We start from the raw sequence: 15,531 nt of genomic DNA, 5'->3' as shown, positions 1-15,531 counted from the left end.
TCTCCACGGCCTTAAGTCTACCAAAAAATCAACAAAACATTAAATAAACCCAATAGAATTGTTTTGCATCCAAAAAGGATTAATTATATCTTAGTTGGGATCAAATACAAGGTAATGCTTTATTACAGAAAAAAAAAAACTATTTTAAAAATCTTATTTATTTGATTAAAATGGAGTCTATGGGAGGTGGGCTTTCTGTATTTCGGAGCTTTCTGGATAACAGGTTTCTGGATAACGGATCCCATACCTGTATTATGTTTTACAAAGGAGAAGTACATAATTAATTTTTGCATTGATGCAGTCCTCTTCCAACGGACTTGAGTTGGCCTGCCAAACAATCGAATATTCTAAGTGTAAGGCCAGCTCTGAATTTATTCAGTTAAATGTCCTATTTGGCCTAATCCTGTTGAGCATTCATGTATTTTGAGGCTGATGTTTTGTTCTATGACACAGAAAAAGCAATTCTTCTTTATAATTCAAGGCCACTATGGTATTAACACAAGGAAAGGGAAGTTTTCTTCTTGCAGAAAGAGGCCTTTAGCAATAGGAAAATACTGCACAAGAAAACCAAAGAACATATTTCTTTCAGTATCAAATAATTTATTCTCAATGCACAATACAAAGCCGTTATATGATTTTGTGCCAATAATAAGATACAAATCTTCATTTTTTACTTGAATAAGAAATGAATGGCTTGTGTTAATAAACTGTCACGACTAAGCAGGAAACGTCACTGGAAGAAGTCGTTGAGGAAGGACCTCTCCTACACCTCCCACTAAGGAACACAGCCGCTGGGGGTGAAACAGGACTGGAGCCAAGTGAAGGAGTGGCAGGAGTGCCGAACCAGGCGTCTAGGCAAAAACGGAAGGCAATCGGATGGTCAGGCAGGCAATAGGTCGGTACAGGCAGCAGGATTCAGAATCGGAAGTCAGGCCGGGTCAAAATAACAAATATCAATCAGGAAACAATGCTTGGCGTCTTTCACAAGGAAAATGATCACTTCGCAGTGATCCTAGGCCTCTGGCGTCTTTTTAAGCGCAAGGCGCATGCGCGGGCGTCAAGACGCACGCCGGCGTCAGAGCGTGCGCGTGCGTCAAGGCGCGCGCCGGCGTCAGAGCGTGCGCGTGCGTCAAGGCGCGCGCCGGCGTCAAGACGCGCGCTGGCGTCAAGACGCGCGCTGGCGTCAAGACGCACGCCGGCGTCATAGCGTGCGCCAGCGTCAGAGCGCGCCCCCTTGCGACCAGGTGGACGGCCACGACGAGCAGGTACCTTACATTGCCCCCTCCCAAGGCACGGCCTCCGGACGTGCACCGGAGCGGGCTTTCCAGGACATCTCCTATGGAAAGATCGAATCAGCCGAGGAGCATGGACATTTCTTACGGACTCCCAGGAATTATTCTCCGGCGAGTAACCCTTCCATTGGACCAAGTACTGCAAATGCCCTCTATGGAATCTGGAATCAAGGATAGCCTGGACCTCGAATTCCTCCACACCCTGCACAGTTACCGGCTCCGGAGGCATCTCCACACGACCAGGGAATGGATTTCCTACCACCTTCTTTAGTAGCGAGACGTGAAAGACAGGGTGAACCCGAAGATTAGCAGGTAATCTTAATTTGAAGGTAACGGGATTGATCTGTTCAACAATCGAGAAGGGTCCCATGAACTTTTGGCCCAACTTCTTGGTAGGACACGAGAGCTTAAGGTTGCGAGTGGATAACCAGACAAGGTCACCAACCTTAAATTCGGGATTTGGCTTCCGTCTTTTATCAGCATGTCTCTTATAGCTAAGTTGTGCTTCTCGTACAGCTTGTTGAAGAAAGTCAAAATTGTGATTTAAAAATAAAAGTCTGTCTTGAGCTGCAGGAACCGACACTTCAGATAGACCTGGCAGAGAAGTGAGGTGAAAGCCATAATTGGAGAAAAAGGGAGTCTGTTTGGACGAGGTATGTATAGCATTATTATACGAAAACTCCGCTAGGGGCAAGAGTGTAGACCAATCTTCTTGAGAATAAGAGGAAAAACACCTCAAGTATTGCTCCAAGGTTTGGTTGGTGCGTTCAGTCTGCCCATTCGTTTGAGGGTGGAATGCGGAAGACAGAGCGAGGCGAATATGAAGCCCTTGGCACAAAGATCTCCAAAACCGAGAGGTGAACTGTGATCCCCTGTCCGAAACTACCACCTTGGGTAGGCCGTGGAGCCGGAAGATCTCTCTAATGAACACCTCCGCCGTTGTAGCAGCCGATGGTAAGCCAGACAAGGGTATAAAATGAGCCATCTTAGTCAGCCCGTCAACCACTACCATAATCGTGTTAAACCCAGCAGACTTGGGAAGATCCACAATAAAGTCCATAGAGATCCTTTCCCAAGGTCTTTCAGGAACAGGGAGGGGCTGAAGAAGACCCATTGGGCGTGAATGTGAATTCTTGAACCGGGCACACGTTTGACAGGAAGTAACATACTTAGCACAGTCTGTCATCAAAGACGTCTAGGAACTCGTGATAGGATTCCGGAATGAGCTTAAGCCGAGGATCTGAAGACAGGACTGACAACTCCTTCGAGGCCCAGTCATGACGGGAGCATTGGCCGGAAGGAAATGTTATTTGATTAGAGTCCCAATTGATGAGAGGATTATGTGCCTTCAGCCACGGGAACCCCAAGATGAGGGGATACAATGGGGAGGAAACTACATCAAACGAAAGAGTCTCACTGTGCTTCTGAATCTTTATTAACAAAGGAAAAGTCTCAATCAAAACTGGACCAGAAGAAATATCAGATCCATCTGCCAATTTCACCATCAATGGGCTGGATCTGGGTTTCAAAGGAATACAATGCAATCGGGCGAACTCCCGATCAATAAAGCAACCGCAGGCCCCGGAGTCAATCAGTGCTGGAACCTGGAGCGTCTTTCCGGACCACTGTAAAACAGCAACAACAGACATAAGTGAAAGTCCATTGACCCCTTCTGCACTGAGAAGAACTGGTGCTGAATTCTTACTATTAGGTCGCACAGGACAACTGCGAAGGAGGTGGCCCGAAGCACCACAATAGAGGCATAAGTTCATACGTCGTCTGCGTAGTCTCTCCTCAGGTGTTAATGGAGAGCGGATGAGGCCGATCTGCATGGGTTCAGGCTCCTCAGACAACGAAGAAGCGGCCATGGGAGGTGTTGAGGTAGATTTGGGGAACAGGGGTGCTTTGGGGAGCAACCAGCTTGGTTGCGAGACCCCGGATTTCTCCAGTCTCCTCTCCCTCAAACGCCGATCAATTTGGATCACTGTCCCAACAAGCGATTCTAGTTCGTCAGGAACCCCAACACGAGCTAGCTCATCCTTCAGAACTTCCGACAAGCCAATTCTAAACTGGTGTTTCAGAGCCGCTTGGTTCCATTGGGTGTCCGCAGCGTAGTTGCGGAAATCTGTGATATACTCCTCAACCGGGCGTCTACCCTGGAAGAGGGATCTGAGCGCAGCTTCAGCTGAAGCCTCTCTTTGGGGGTCGTCATACAGTACAGCCATCGCCTGAAAGAAAGCAGTAGAGTCACTGAACAACGGGCTGTCTTGTTCCAGAAGACGGTGGGCCCATGTCTGAGGCTCCCCGGATAGAAGCGAAATGGCAAACCCCACCTTAGACTGTTCAGTCGTATAAGTATAGGGGTTCAAAGTAAATTCCAGCTTGCAGCTATTCATAAAGGCCCGAAACTTCTTGCGGTTCCCAGAAAAGCGCTCTGGCAGAGAAAGCTTGAGCTTGGGCGTCGCTGGCTGAATAGCCCCGGGTGAGGGAGCAGCGGGGACATCAGCGGGATCTCCAGGCAAAGGCTGTAATTGAGCCTGGACAGAATGCAGCCCGGCTTGGAGTTCTTGTACCGCTTGAGTGAGGGCGGTCATTTGCTGAGTCAGCAGTTGCATGGCCGGGATTTCCTCAGCTCCTTCCATACTGGCGAAGTGATACTGTCACGACTAAGCAGGAAACGTCACTGGAAGAAGTCGTTGAGGAAGGACCTCTCCTACACCTCCCACTAAGGAACACAGCCGCTGGGGGTGAAACAGGACTGGAGCCAAGTGAAGGAGTGGCAGGAGTGCCGAACCAGGCGTCTAGGCAAAAACGGAAGGCAATCGGATGGTCAGGCAGGCAATAGGTCGGTACAGGCAGCAGGATTCAGAATCGGAAGTCAGGCCGGGTCAAAATAACAAATATCAATCAGGAAACAATGCTTGGCGTCTTTCACAAGGAAAATGATCACTTCGCAGTGATCCTAGGCCTCTGGCGTCTTTTTAAGCGCAAGGCGCATGCGCGGGCGTCAAGACGCACGCCGGCGTCCGAGCGTGCGCGTGCGTCAAGGCGCGCGCCGGCGTCAGAGCGTGCGCGTGCGTCAAGGCGCGCGCCGGCGTCAAGACGCGCGCCGGCGTCAAGACGCGCGCTGGCGTCAAGACGCACGCCGGCGTCATAGCGTGCGCCAGCGTCAGAGCGCGCCCCCTTGCGACCAGGTGGACGGCCACGACGAGCAGGTACCTTACATAAACAGACTGGATTCATTATTTTAATGTTCATGGTTAATTATATCTTTTTTGCAAATTCCAGAATGCTTGGGACCTGGGGTTTTCCCCATGGGGTCTTTCAATAATTTGGATCAGTCTGCAAAAAATAATTTTAACATTAAATAAACCCAATGGAATTGTTTTGCCTCCAATAAGGATTAATTATATCTTATTATCTTATATCTTAACTGAGATCAAGTATAAGGTACTGTTTTATTATTGCGGAGAAAAAGGACATACATTTAATTTATGTGATTAAAATAGAGTCTAAGGGAGATGACCTTTCCATAATTTGAAGCTTTCTGGATAATGGGTTTCAAGATCAAGGATCCTACAGTATATCTGTACAGTATTTGTACAATTGGTAGGTTAGTAGTCGAGTAGGCCATACTGGTTGCAATACAGTACCAGGGTCAAACCAAATTCTCTAATTTCTAAATGCTCAAAGCTTTACAATCCTGTAGTACAGCATAATCTTTGTAAACCCATTGTCTCTGTTCCCATGTACAAGGTCAGCGGTGTACTGACAGTGCGCCAGGCTCCTGCAAAAAAAATCTTCAGTGGGGCCGAGCACGCACGGGTACCTGGCCACTTCCCCCTCCCTGCTTACTCTAACATGCATGTGCGCCTGATGCTGAATATTTGTAGCGGGCGTGCATAACTTTGGTGATTACAGCAACTATAGAGGAAGCAGATCCCGCTGTCTGGGCCCCCCCGCAACCACAGTGTCTGCTTCTTGTATAGGTACACCACTGTACCAGGCTTCCAATTAGTCCCTGCTGTGACCATGGTCTTTAAAGGAGAATAAGAGGCTACCAAAGAGTTAATCTCAAGCTGCAGGCATACCGTCAGTTGTCTCAATAGTGCCCTTAAGTCTCCCCATATTTCACCTGTTCAGAAGATGTGAAGCCAAACAGGAAGAAAAAACACTGAGCTGGGTAAAGAGCTCCCCTCCTCTCCCCTACCCTGGCCCCTGTGAGCGTGCACAGACAGACACAGAGGACACTGAAGCGCAAAAGGAACAGGCGAGCGCCGTGGGTTGTGGGGGTGCTGCAAGCGGGGGGGTTGTTTGGTCACCCGGCGGGGGGGGGGGGGTGCGAGCGGGGGAAATCCAAGATGGAGGCCAAGACAGCAAAGTTACAAGGCAATTTTTGGGAGAAGTGAGCATTATTTTTAAAAATAAAGTTGGCGTTTTGCTACAGGCAAGGGGGCTCTACAATACATTAAGGGCTATAGTAGAAGCCTTTCCTTGCTTTTTAAGACCATACTTACAACAATCCATTTAAAATTAATCTTTATTATAATAATTTTTATGGATTTTGAATTTTTTTATGGATCTGCATTTTTATGTGCTTGAAAGTTTGTGAACCCTTTAAAATGTTCTATATTTTTATATGAATGTGACCTAAAACATCATCTGATTTTCAAACAAGTCCTAGTCAAATGAAGAAAACCTAGTTAAGCAAATGAAACAAAAATTATTATATTTGGTCATGTATTTATTGAAAAACAAAACAAAAACATATCTGCATGTGGCAAAAATAAGTGAATCGTGCTCTCAGTATGTGGTGTTACCTCCTTGTGCAGCAGTAACTGCAACTAAACATCCGCGGTAACTGTTGATCCGTCCTGCACATGGATGTTGGTGGGTTTCTTCACATGAACTATTCACTTTAGGTCTTTCCACAACATTTGGATTAAGGTCAGGACTTTGACTTGGCCATTCCAGAACATTCACTCATTCATTGTTGTCTTGCTACGTGACCCCTGTCTCTTGAGATTCAGTTAACGGACAGATTTCTTGACATTTTCCTTTAGAATTCTTGGGTATAGTCCAGAATGCATTGTTCCATCAATGATGGCAAGCCATCCAGGCCCAGATGCAGCAAAACAGGCCGAGATCAGAAAACTCCCACCACCATGTTTAACAGATTGGATAAGGTTCTAATGCTGGATAAGGTTCTAATGCTGGAATGCAGAGTTTTTCTTTCTCAAAAATGTAACTCTCTTCTTTTAAGAAAAAAAGTTCTAGTTTGGTTTCATTTGTCCACAGAACATTCTTCTAGTATTCTTCTGGTTCTCCTTTGTTCAAACCATGAAACACATCCATGTTGTATGTGTAATCAGGCTTTGCTGGTTCCCTGTTCTTTAAATAAAACTGGGTCTTTTACTCACACCTGATTGTCATCCCATTGACTGAAAACACCAGACTCTAATTTCACCTTGAATAACAATCCTAAGGATTCACTTACTTTTGGCACACGCAGATACGTTATAGGATTTTTTTGTTTCAATAAAAACATGACTGAATATAATAATTTTTGTTTCATTAGGTTTTTATCCGCTTTTAGGACCAGAGGATGTTTTAGGTCACATTCATATAAAATATAGAAACTGCTCACAAACTTTCAACAACCACTGTACAAGATACCTTATATTGAATTATGGAGCCATTGGTTTGATCAATACATTCAGAAGCATTCTTTAAGAATAATAATTATGCATGTAGTTATGTGATTGCTATTATTTTTACATATGGTGCATACAGGGGTATGCCTCCCTTTGAATAGTAATGTTATATGTTACTAATTTGCAGGAATATATCAAAGCAGGCGGTATTATTCAAGAAGATATACAGGAAGCATCTCTGATTGTAGGTGTTAAGAGACCTCCAGAGGAGAAGCTCCTACCCAAGAAGACCTATGCATTCTTTTCCCACACCATAAAAGCCCAGGAAGCAAATATGTCATTATTGGATGAAATCCTTAAGATGGTAAGCCCAATATAAACATACACACTTTCATGGGGCAAGCACCTGCTGATTCCGATTCTATACATTTTTATTTGTCCTTGTTTTGTGTTCTCAAAGAATTTATGTTATAACTCGGAGGTGTCTATTTGCTTGGAATTACAGTAAGATCCTCAAAAGCATGAAAAAACACAACCTTCTTTTTACAGACTTCACTATCTAAGAACTAATGTAAACAGGAATGCTTCCAGTGATACTGAAACAGTTTAGTATTATTAGTTCATTCTGTGCAATTTTTTTATATTGTATATGAAGGTATGTAGGTGTTCCTACTTCTAGTCTGGGATTGACAGCACGAGAGAAGTGTTTGTGGCAGGAAAATGGTTCAGTTACTAGAACTCAAGAAAATTAGGGCTCATTTAATACTTTCAGGGCAGGGTGCAATGTTTAAAAAGGGGCCATGTTTTTTTGCACATTTTGCCCCATATTGCCGAATGCATAAACCTGTGTTTGCTACGTGAATACAGTGCTGTATGTTTTAGGCAGTGCTGTATTTCTAGGGGGTGGGTGGCAATGTTCCTTCTAAATCATTATTGGCTATGTGCAAAATTAAATGATTTTGTAAGGTATTCTACCTCTCCTAATGACAAATGGGCAATTGATATCTCTACTCTAACATATGACATTTATTCCGAAATCTTAGAACCACCTACAATTGTACTTGGAGTATGTCTTAGACAAAATTATTAACCGATATGTCATTTTCTTCTGGTAAAGTACAACTTTGGCTCTAATACCTGGTATCGCCATCATTTGGCAGAAACAGCCTTAAGTAGGCATTTCTGTCAAGTCGACATAACTATCCATTCTCTATTTCCAATTCTCCTTAGAGTTGTTGAAGTGTGTGGTATCACCATTCCTAGAATAAGAGCTCTCTGAGGCTTTAAAAAGAGCACCAAACAATGAGACTTCAATCATTATACTGACTTGTCTACAAATAGTAATAAGCGAATCTGTCGCATTTCACTTCCCTGAAAAATTAGCAGAACTGCTGAAAATTCATGGAATGCAGCTACTGTGCCGCTTTTCCGACTCACAACTTTTTTTGACGCAACTGCAACTTTTTTCACGTGATCGCAACTTATCTACAAACAAATCAACAAAATCTACCTATTGTACAGAGTCTGTTTTCATGCAAAATATATTCATAATATATTTATTATAACACTTAATACATTTGTACAGTTGTTAATTTTTCTTGTATAGGAAATTCGGTTGATTGATTATGAAAAGATGGTGGATCATCGAGGAGTACGAGTAGTGGCTTTTGGACAGTGGGCTGGAGTGGCAGGTATAAATGTTGCTTTATATGGAGCCTTTTCTAATTCTGGAGCTGGATTTTTTTTTTTCTGTACATAAGCTAAAAGTTAATTACAACTATAGACCTATCTAATGAAATAATCCAGTCATTATTAACACATTTGTAAAGCATAAACATATTCCACATTTCCAGTTTCAAGTAGGGATGTGCTAATTCCAGGATTCAGTTTGGGATCTGGCAAAACTCGGCACACTTTGCAATGTTCAACCTAACAGAATTCAAACCCTAAAGGTGAATTATCAATTGAATACAACAAAAAAATTCAATTGAAAAAAATTAAAAATTTTGCAGTGATTTGCTTACAAATACATTTTAAATTAATGTTATATATCCCTTAAAAAAATCATATTTTACCTTGCAAGTAGAAGGTACTTGCACCCACACTATAGACTTTTTAGACCCAAACCCAACCTGTTTTAGGCACTTATGTAAAAATTTTACATTTACCATTTCCCTGCCTCTTAATCCTCTCTATTTTTGGTCTTCTGCTTCTATTAGGGTTGTAGAAAACCCGAGCGGGAGGCGGCTACATCATGGAGACAGGGGCAGGTGACATTGTTGCCGATGATGTCAGGGGTGGGGTTATGACATGGAAATCAGTGACTGGTTGATCACCACATCAATCTAATAGAGTCCTGTCTGGTTTAAAACTGGTCACACTGATCTGTACAGTGGCATAACAGTCTGTTAACAGCCCTTCTGCAAAAGAAAATGTTGCCCCTTGTAAGCGCTTTTGGGCAGGGCCCTCTTCACCTCTTGTATTGGTTACTGATTGCTTTATATGTTACTCTGTATGTCCAATGTATGTAACCCACCTATTGTACAGCACTGCGGAATATGTTGGCGCTTTATAAATAAATGTTAATGAAATGTAAATGCCCCCCCCCCCCCAGTGCAGCATTCGCTGACTATACCTCATGTGTGCATGTATACATGCTTTGGGACTGGGAGAAAGTACTGCAGTATAGCAGACCCAGCAGCCAATCTGGGCTTCTGTTTTCCTTGGGCCCCTCAGCAGTTTTGAGGTCCGCTGCACAACTCCCCTGGATCAAAATATTCTTTGGATGCCTAATAAGTTTGCAACGGGGGTTAAACAGTTTACTTTTACTTATTCCTAACTAAATGACATGACATCAATAAGTAATTAATTTATACAGCTATGGGAAATGACAGGTAAATGCAATATGAGAAATACTAACTGGATGTAAAGATACTGTGTTTATCTACTGTTGGTATATCTATTTTTATATATTCCTATTGATTTAACCAATAGAAATGTTAAAAATATAGCTTTATTTCCTTCTGTCATCATATCAAGTGGCAATTTTATCATTGCCTAAGTAACTTCCTTATTACCTCCCACAGGCCTGCTTATTTTTATAATAAATTAAGCTTAAATAAACTGTTGTCCAACAGTCCACGGACATGATGGGCATGGCCAATTGAATGGAGTGTAGATGCCATCCTCCATGGAACTTGATAGTTCTCTAGACTTTCTTTTATGCTTCTATGTGCTGAACAAAGGTGTGCACATGTGCAGTACCAACATTGCTGAAGAAATACTGTACTGCACTCACTGCGCTCATGGTGGTCCATAGTGGTTAAAGTAGTGTAGACTGGTGCCCCAATGATTTTAGCTTGCATTGTTCTTTAAGCATGGCATCTCTTAATTTATATTAAGAGATAATTATTATTTATTTATAGTACCGTTTATTGGGTTGGGGGAACATTTAAAAAAGAAACAAAAACAAACATTAAAATATTTATTTATCTTATTGTTCAGTATTTTAAAATATTGCTATGACAACATCTACAAACCAGAATCTTCTGTTTTTAATATAGGGATGATCAACATGCTGCATGGTTTAGGTCTGCGATTTCTTGCCCTTGGACATCACACCCCATTTATGGTAATTGTTAAATACTGCTCTGTGATCTACTGTTGATGTTTTAGCGAAGGATACCGTCATCTAATATGCCTGTGTTTCCCATAATGTTCTACACTACACTTGGCAACATATTAAACCCAAGTAGAATAATTTCTGTATTGAGTAGGTAGGTGGTGATCAAGTGTGTCATGTAAATGGACCTCTGGTGATCTATGTACAGACCTTGTACAGACTGGTGAGGTTTATATTGATGCCCCAGTAGTACCCTGCTCCTGCTGCTTCCTAAGGTGGCATCTGTTGTATATTTTACCCCATCTTTTAATTTTGATTTACCTAATACCTATTGTAAAATGTTTCTGTTCGTTCTTTCTTCCTTGTTTCATATAAAGGAATTATTAGATGTGGCATTTTGTCTTCATGACTATTATCCAAAGTATTGCAGTTGCAAAAAGATGGAGAATTTTTATGAATTTTTATCTGAAAATTAAAACTAGATTGTCAGCTATTAGATATAATGCATAATAATTTATTCTATTGAATACTTTCTCTGTTTACAACTGCTCGTGTTGGTACTTGATATATTACATTATTTATGCTTGTTTTTAGCACATTGGCATGGCCCATAACTACAGAAACAGTAGTCAGGCTGTGCAAGCTGTGAGAGATGCTGGATATGAGATATCGCTTGGATTAATGCCAAAATCAATTGGACCCCTGACCTTTGTTTTCACAGGAACTGGAAATGTTTCTAAGGTAACACAAATGTGCTTAATGTGTAACGTGTTACCTGAACAAGTAATGATGAATTTTCTTGACTCAACACAACCTGCAGTGTAGCAGAATTTTCTTAGAAATGTGTGTCTGGGAATGTGTGTCTGGGTGTACTCCTGTTTCCAGTTCAGAACATATTTAATCTGTATAAAATTGAGGTGCAAATTCTGTACCAGATAAACATCTGGTGATATCTGCATATTAACATACATTGGCAACAAAATATAACTCAATACAAAAAATGCTGCAACTCATTCTGCAGTTCTGGGTATCTATGATTTTATTGAATGAAACTTTTTAAAAATATATTCACTCACAAGTATGGGATCCGTTATCCAGAAAGCTCTGAAATATGTAAAGGCCATCCCCCATAAAGTTCATTTTAAGTAACTGATTAAAATTAACTGATTTAAAGCGGACCCGTCACCCAGACATAAAAAGCTGTATAATAAAAGTCCTTTTCAAATTAAACATGTAACCCCAAATCATTTTTTTATTACCACATCCATACCCATTATAAAAGCATTTAAGAATCCCAGCTGTCAATCATATATTGCCTGCCCTGCCTCTACGCCTTAGGCATAGAGGTGGGGCAGACAATAACTTTCACTTTCAATTCAGAACTTTTTAGGTGTTGCTGCACTCCAAACATTCCCCCTTCCTCCTCACCATGTCATTTTGTAACCAGTGCATGGACATGGGCATCAGGTCCCCCCATACTGGCACAGAAACAAGATTTTGGCAGGATGCAATGCCTGCTTTGATAACCGTGTCCACAAAATGGCCCCTGCCTGCTTGCTGCAATTGTGAATTCCAAGGCTGAAAAAAATCAGATTAAAATAATTTATATAGTGTAAGTAAAGTTTATTTTCCTTGACACAATAGAAAACAATTTGGAATTATTTCTTAAGGTGACAGGTCCCCTTTAAGTAACAATTTCCCTATTCTCTCTAAAATAATTAAGCAGTACCTTTTACTTGATCCCAACTAAGATATAATTAATCCTTATTAGAGACAAACAATCCTTTTGGGTTTATTTGATGTTCAATATTTTTTTAATATTCATATCAGATGTATGGTGATCTAAATTACAGAAAGATGCCTTAAACCCCAGGTTGTGAGCATTACGGATAACAGGTCCCATACCTATATATAGATGTACACAATTGTATATTTGACCCACTAAGGTATTGTTTTGTGTGTCTCTGTGTAAGAGAGAATGCATTGTGTACACCTTATTTTTTCCCTTCAGACATAACATGATATGCATTTTTGCTTTAGGGTGCACAGGAAATATTTAATGAGCTGCCTTGTGAATTTGTTGAACCTCATGAATTAAAAGAAGTTTCCAAGACTGGAGGTATTTTTCAATCCAATTGATCATTAGAGTCATCTTTCCCAAAAACAAAATAAAGAAGATTTCAAATTGTCACATTTTCTCCTAGATCTAAGGAAAGTTTATGCAACAGTTTTAAGCCGTCACCACCATCTTGTTAGGAAAACAGATGGCGTATATGACCCTGTTGAATACGACAAGAATCCTGAACTATACACTTCCAGGTTTAACACAGATGTAAGGATGCATACATTATTTTCATTAAATGAGTTTAAATAAATGTAAAGGGATTGAGACATGTAGGTATAAAATAGCAGATCACAGCTATTGTGTAACTACATCTGAGAATAATACTGTGAGCAGCAAATATTTTGCAATGATGTGCAAATTACTTCCTTTTAACCATATATCGTGTGTATTTTTTATTAGCTATACCTTAAATCTTATGTCGCATGGAGACTGTCGTTGGTTTTTGACTGGTCAGGTTCAGGCACTTCTCTCCCAGCATGTGCCATAAGCCTAACAGACAGTCTCAGCTTTCCCATGCATACAAACCTTTTCCTTTACATCAAGAGTATGCTTCAGTTTGCCCAGGTTGCATATATTTCAACACAAGCTTTTATTTGTTTAGAATGAAACAATTGCTGCTGCTTATGCTAAGAGATGGAAAATTGGTTTTAGGATCTCTGAATTGCTCTTGAAAACATGTATATTGCAGCTAGCATGCTGTAGAATAGTAATGGCTTCATTGCTGCTCTGTAGTGAGCATTTTCTGTAGATGCTTTCTATCAAACGTTAGACACAGTCACTTTCATTGTAAGGTGTAAACATTTTAAAACATCAGTTTCCCTATTCACAGCATGAAAAGGGATTTTTCTCTTTGGATGTATGATTATATCATGTTAGATACTAATGTTAGCTGCGTGTTTTTGGAACCTCTCTTTACTTCCTTGTTTAGTGCTGTTTGTGGATTTTTTCCTCCATGACAGATAGCTCCATACACCACATGTTTAATTAATGGAATATACTGGGATCCACATACTCCACGTTTGTTAACGCGTCAGGATGCTCAAAGGCTTTTAGCTCCAGTCAAGTCCTCTACAGTTGCAACAGAAGGCTGTCCAGAACTCCCACACAAGTAGGCATTATCCAGCTCAACAAATATTTTTTTTCATGAAATAACCTCAAATATAACCTGTAGGAAAGAAATTATATTTTTGAAGATCTTTATTGCTTCTAAACATCACCACTTCTTGTACACACTTTAACCTTAGAGAAAGATTGTAGATATATTGTAAGTGTTTTTCAATTGTGTAGCTATTTAAACTGACCTAAGCACGTAAGGTTCAGTTAATTACCAAACCCCTTCTGTTATATATATATATATATATATATATATATATATATATATATATATATATATAATTTTTTTTTTTTTTTTCTCAATGTTATTTCTACCACAACATTTGCAGAATGCATTTCCCTTCTCTTAATTATAGGGCATCCCTTTATATGGGATCCCTTATTTTGAACCCATTATCCAGTACAGAAAGGCCATTTAACATAGAAGCTATTTTAAGCAAATAATTCTAATTTTTAAAAATGATTTCATCTGTGCAGGTACAAGTAATTTCATGTTCACCTATATTACTTCATTTATACTGCTACAACTGTGGGGTAAAGAATCACAAACTTCAGAAATGCAATAGAGGGCCACGATCTAAATTAGTACTTCTACTTTGTTCTATAAAGCAAAGTAGCGCAGTGTTGGGGGCACCATCTTGCACCACTTTAGGTCTTTTTGCCAGTCTTCTAACAGGAGCATGCACAGTTGAAACCGATGCAGAACTGGTTTTTAACTGGCAATTATTTAGAAGAGAAGTGATACAGTTCAGGAGGGGGGCCCAGTTATTACTAAGAGTTGTGTTCCCCTTTAAACAAAACTCATCAGCTTATGAAAATATAGTCTTTCTAAGCACTCTTCACATTCCCAGGCTTTTGGCAATTGGTGACATTTCTGCTGACACTGGTGGATCCATAGAATTTATGACGGAGTGTACAACAATTGATATGCCATTCTGTATGTATGATGCAGACCAGCATATCATTCATGACAGGTGAGAGAGAGTTACTTTCTGCCTTATAATTAACATAATAGCTGTGGTACAATATTTATTTTAATCCCGTTTGTCTTATAGTGTGGAAGGCTGTGGGATTCTTATGTGCTCAATCGACAATTTGCCTGCTCAGCTCCCAATTGAAGCAACTGAATATTTTGGAGACATGCTCTTTCCTTATATTGAAGAGATGGTAAGAAGCAAAATAACATTTTACATTTTATGACATTTGGAAGAAACCTGTTCTTATGCATATCTTTTTATTGCTTGCTAACAATACTTCTAAAGTTCTGTAAATATCTAGGATTACCATCTGCAATGTTTCTATGGTACTAGTTGCTGGGGCAAATGGAATTGGAAGTGAACAAACCTGAAATAATAGTGTAACATTTCTCCAATAAAGTAGATGGTAGTTTCTAAATATAATATACATATAATTCCTTCCAGTGAATTCCTTATTATGCATGGCTAATACACAGGCTCTGTCTGAGAGGCAATTTATATGGGTTGTTAAGATGTAATTCTACAGCACTTTCTAGGGAGTTTAGGATTTTCTGTGTAGTTGCTTAATGCCTCCGAGGCCTTAAAGGCCCATTTATCAAAGTGTTTTGTTAACCACGAATAAACACACTTAATAAAAGCATGAACGTCTACTGTTTATTAAAAACGGTAACACAAAAAATCGTGGGCATGGAAATGCGTAAACAATATGCAAAAAAACTCATTGTGAATTTGCATCACATTTGAGGAC

General features: G+C 40.5%; 1 protein-coding gene across 2 annotated transcripts in view; it reads left to right on the top strand.

Moving 5' to 3' along the window:
• The window catches only part of aass (aminoadipate-semialdehyde synthase), a 44,363-nt gene that overhangs the window by 9,672 nt on the left and 19,160 nt on the right, over positions 1-15,531 (top strand). For both annotated transcript variants that reach the window (NM_001011437.1, XM_012958948.3), the window contains 9 exon segments: positions 7,134-7,310; positions 8,553-8,637; positions 10,510-10,577; positions 11,163-11,309; positions 12,609-12,687; positions 12,773-12,900; positions 13,653-13,801; positions 14,658-14,780; positions 14,862-14,973. In NM_001011437.1, the coding sequence (NP_001011437.1) occupies positions 7,134-7,310; positions 8,553-8,637; positions 10,510-10,577; positions 11,163-11,309; positions 12,609-12,687; positions 12,773-12,900; positions 13,653-13,801; positions 14,658-14,780; positions 14,862-14,973 (1,068 nt within the window).

Source organism: Xenopus tropicalis, chromosome 3, assembly GCF_000004195.4.
Source record: "Xenopus tropicalis strain Nigerian chromosome 3, UCB_Xtro_10.0, whole genome shotgun sequence".
NCBI classification, from domain to species: Eukaryota; Metazoa; Chordata; class Amphibia; order Anura; family Pipidae; genus Xenopus; species Xenopus tropicalis.
Note: the sequence above shows the minus strand (reverse complement) of the source record. Positions and strands in the feature narration are given on the sequence as shown.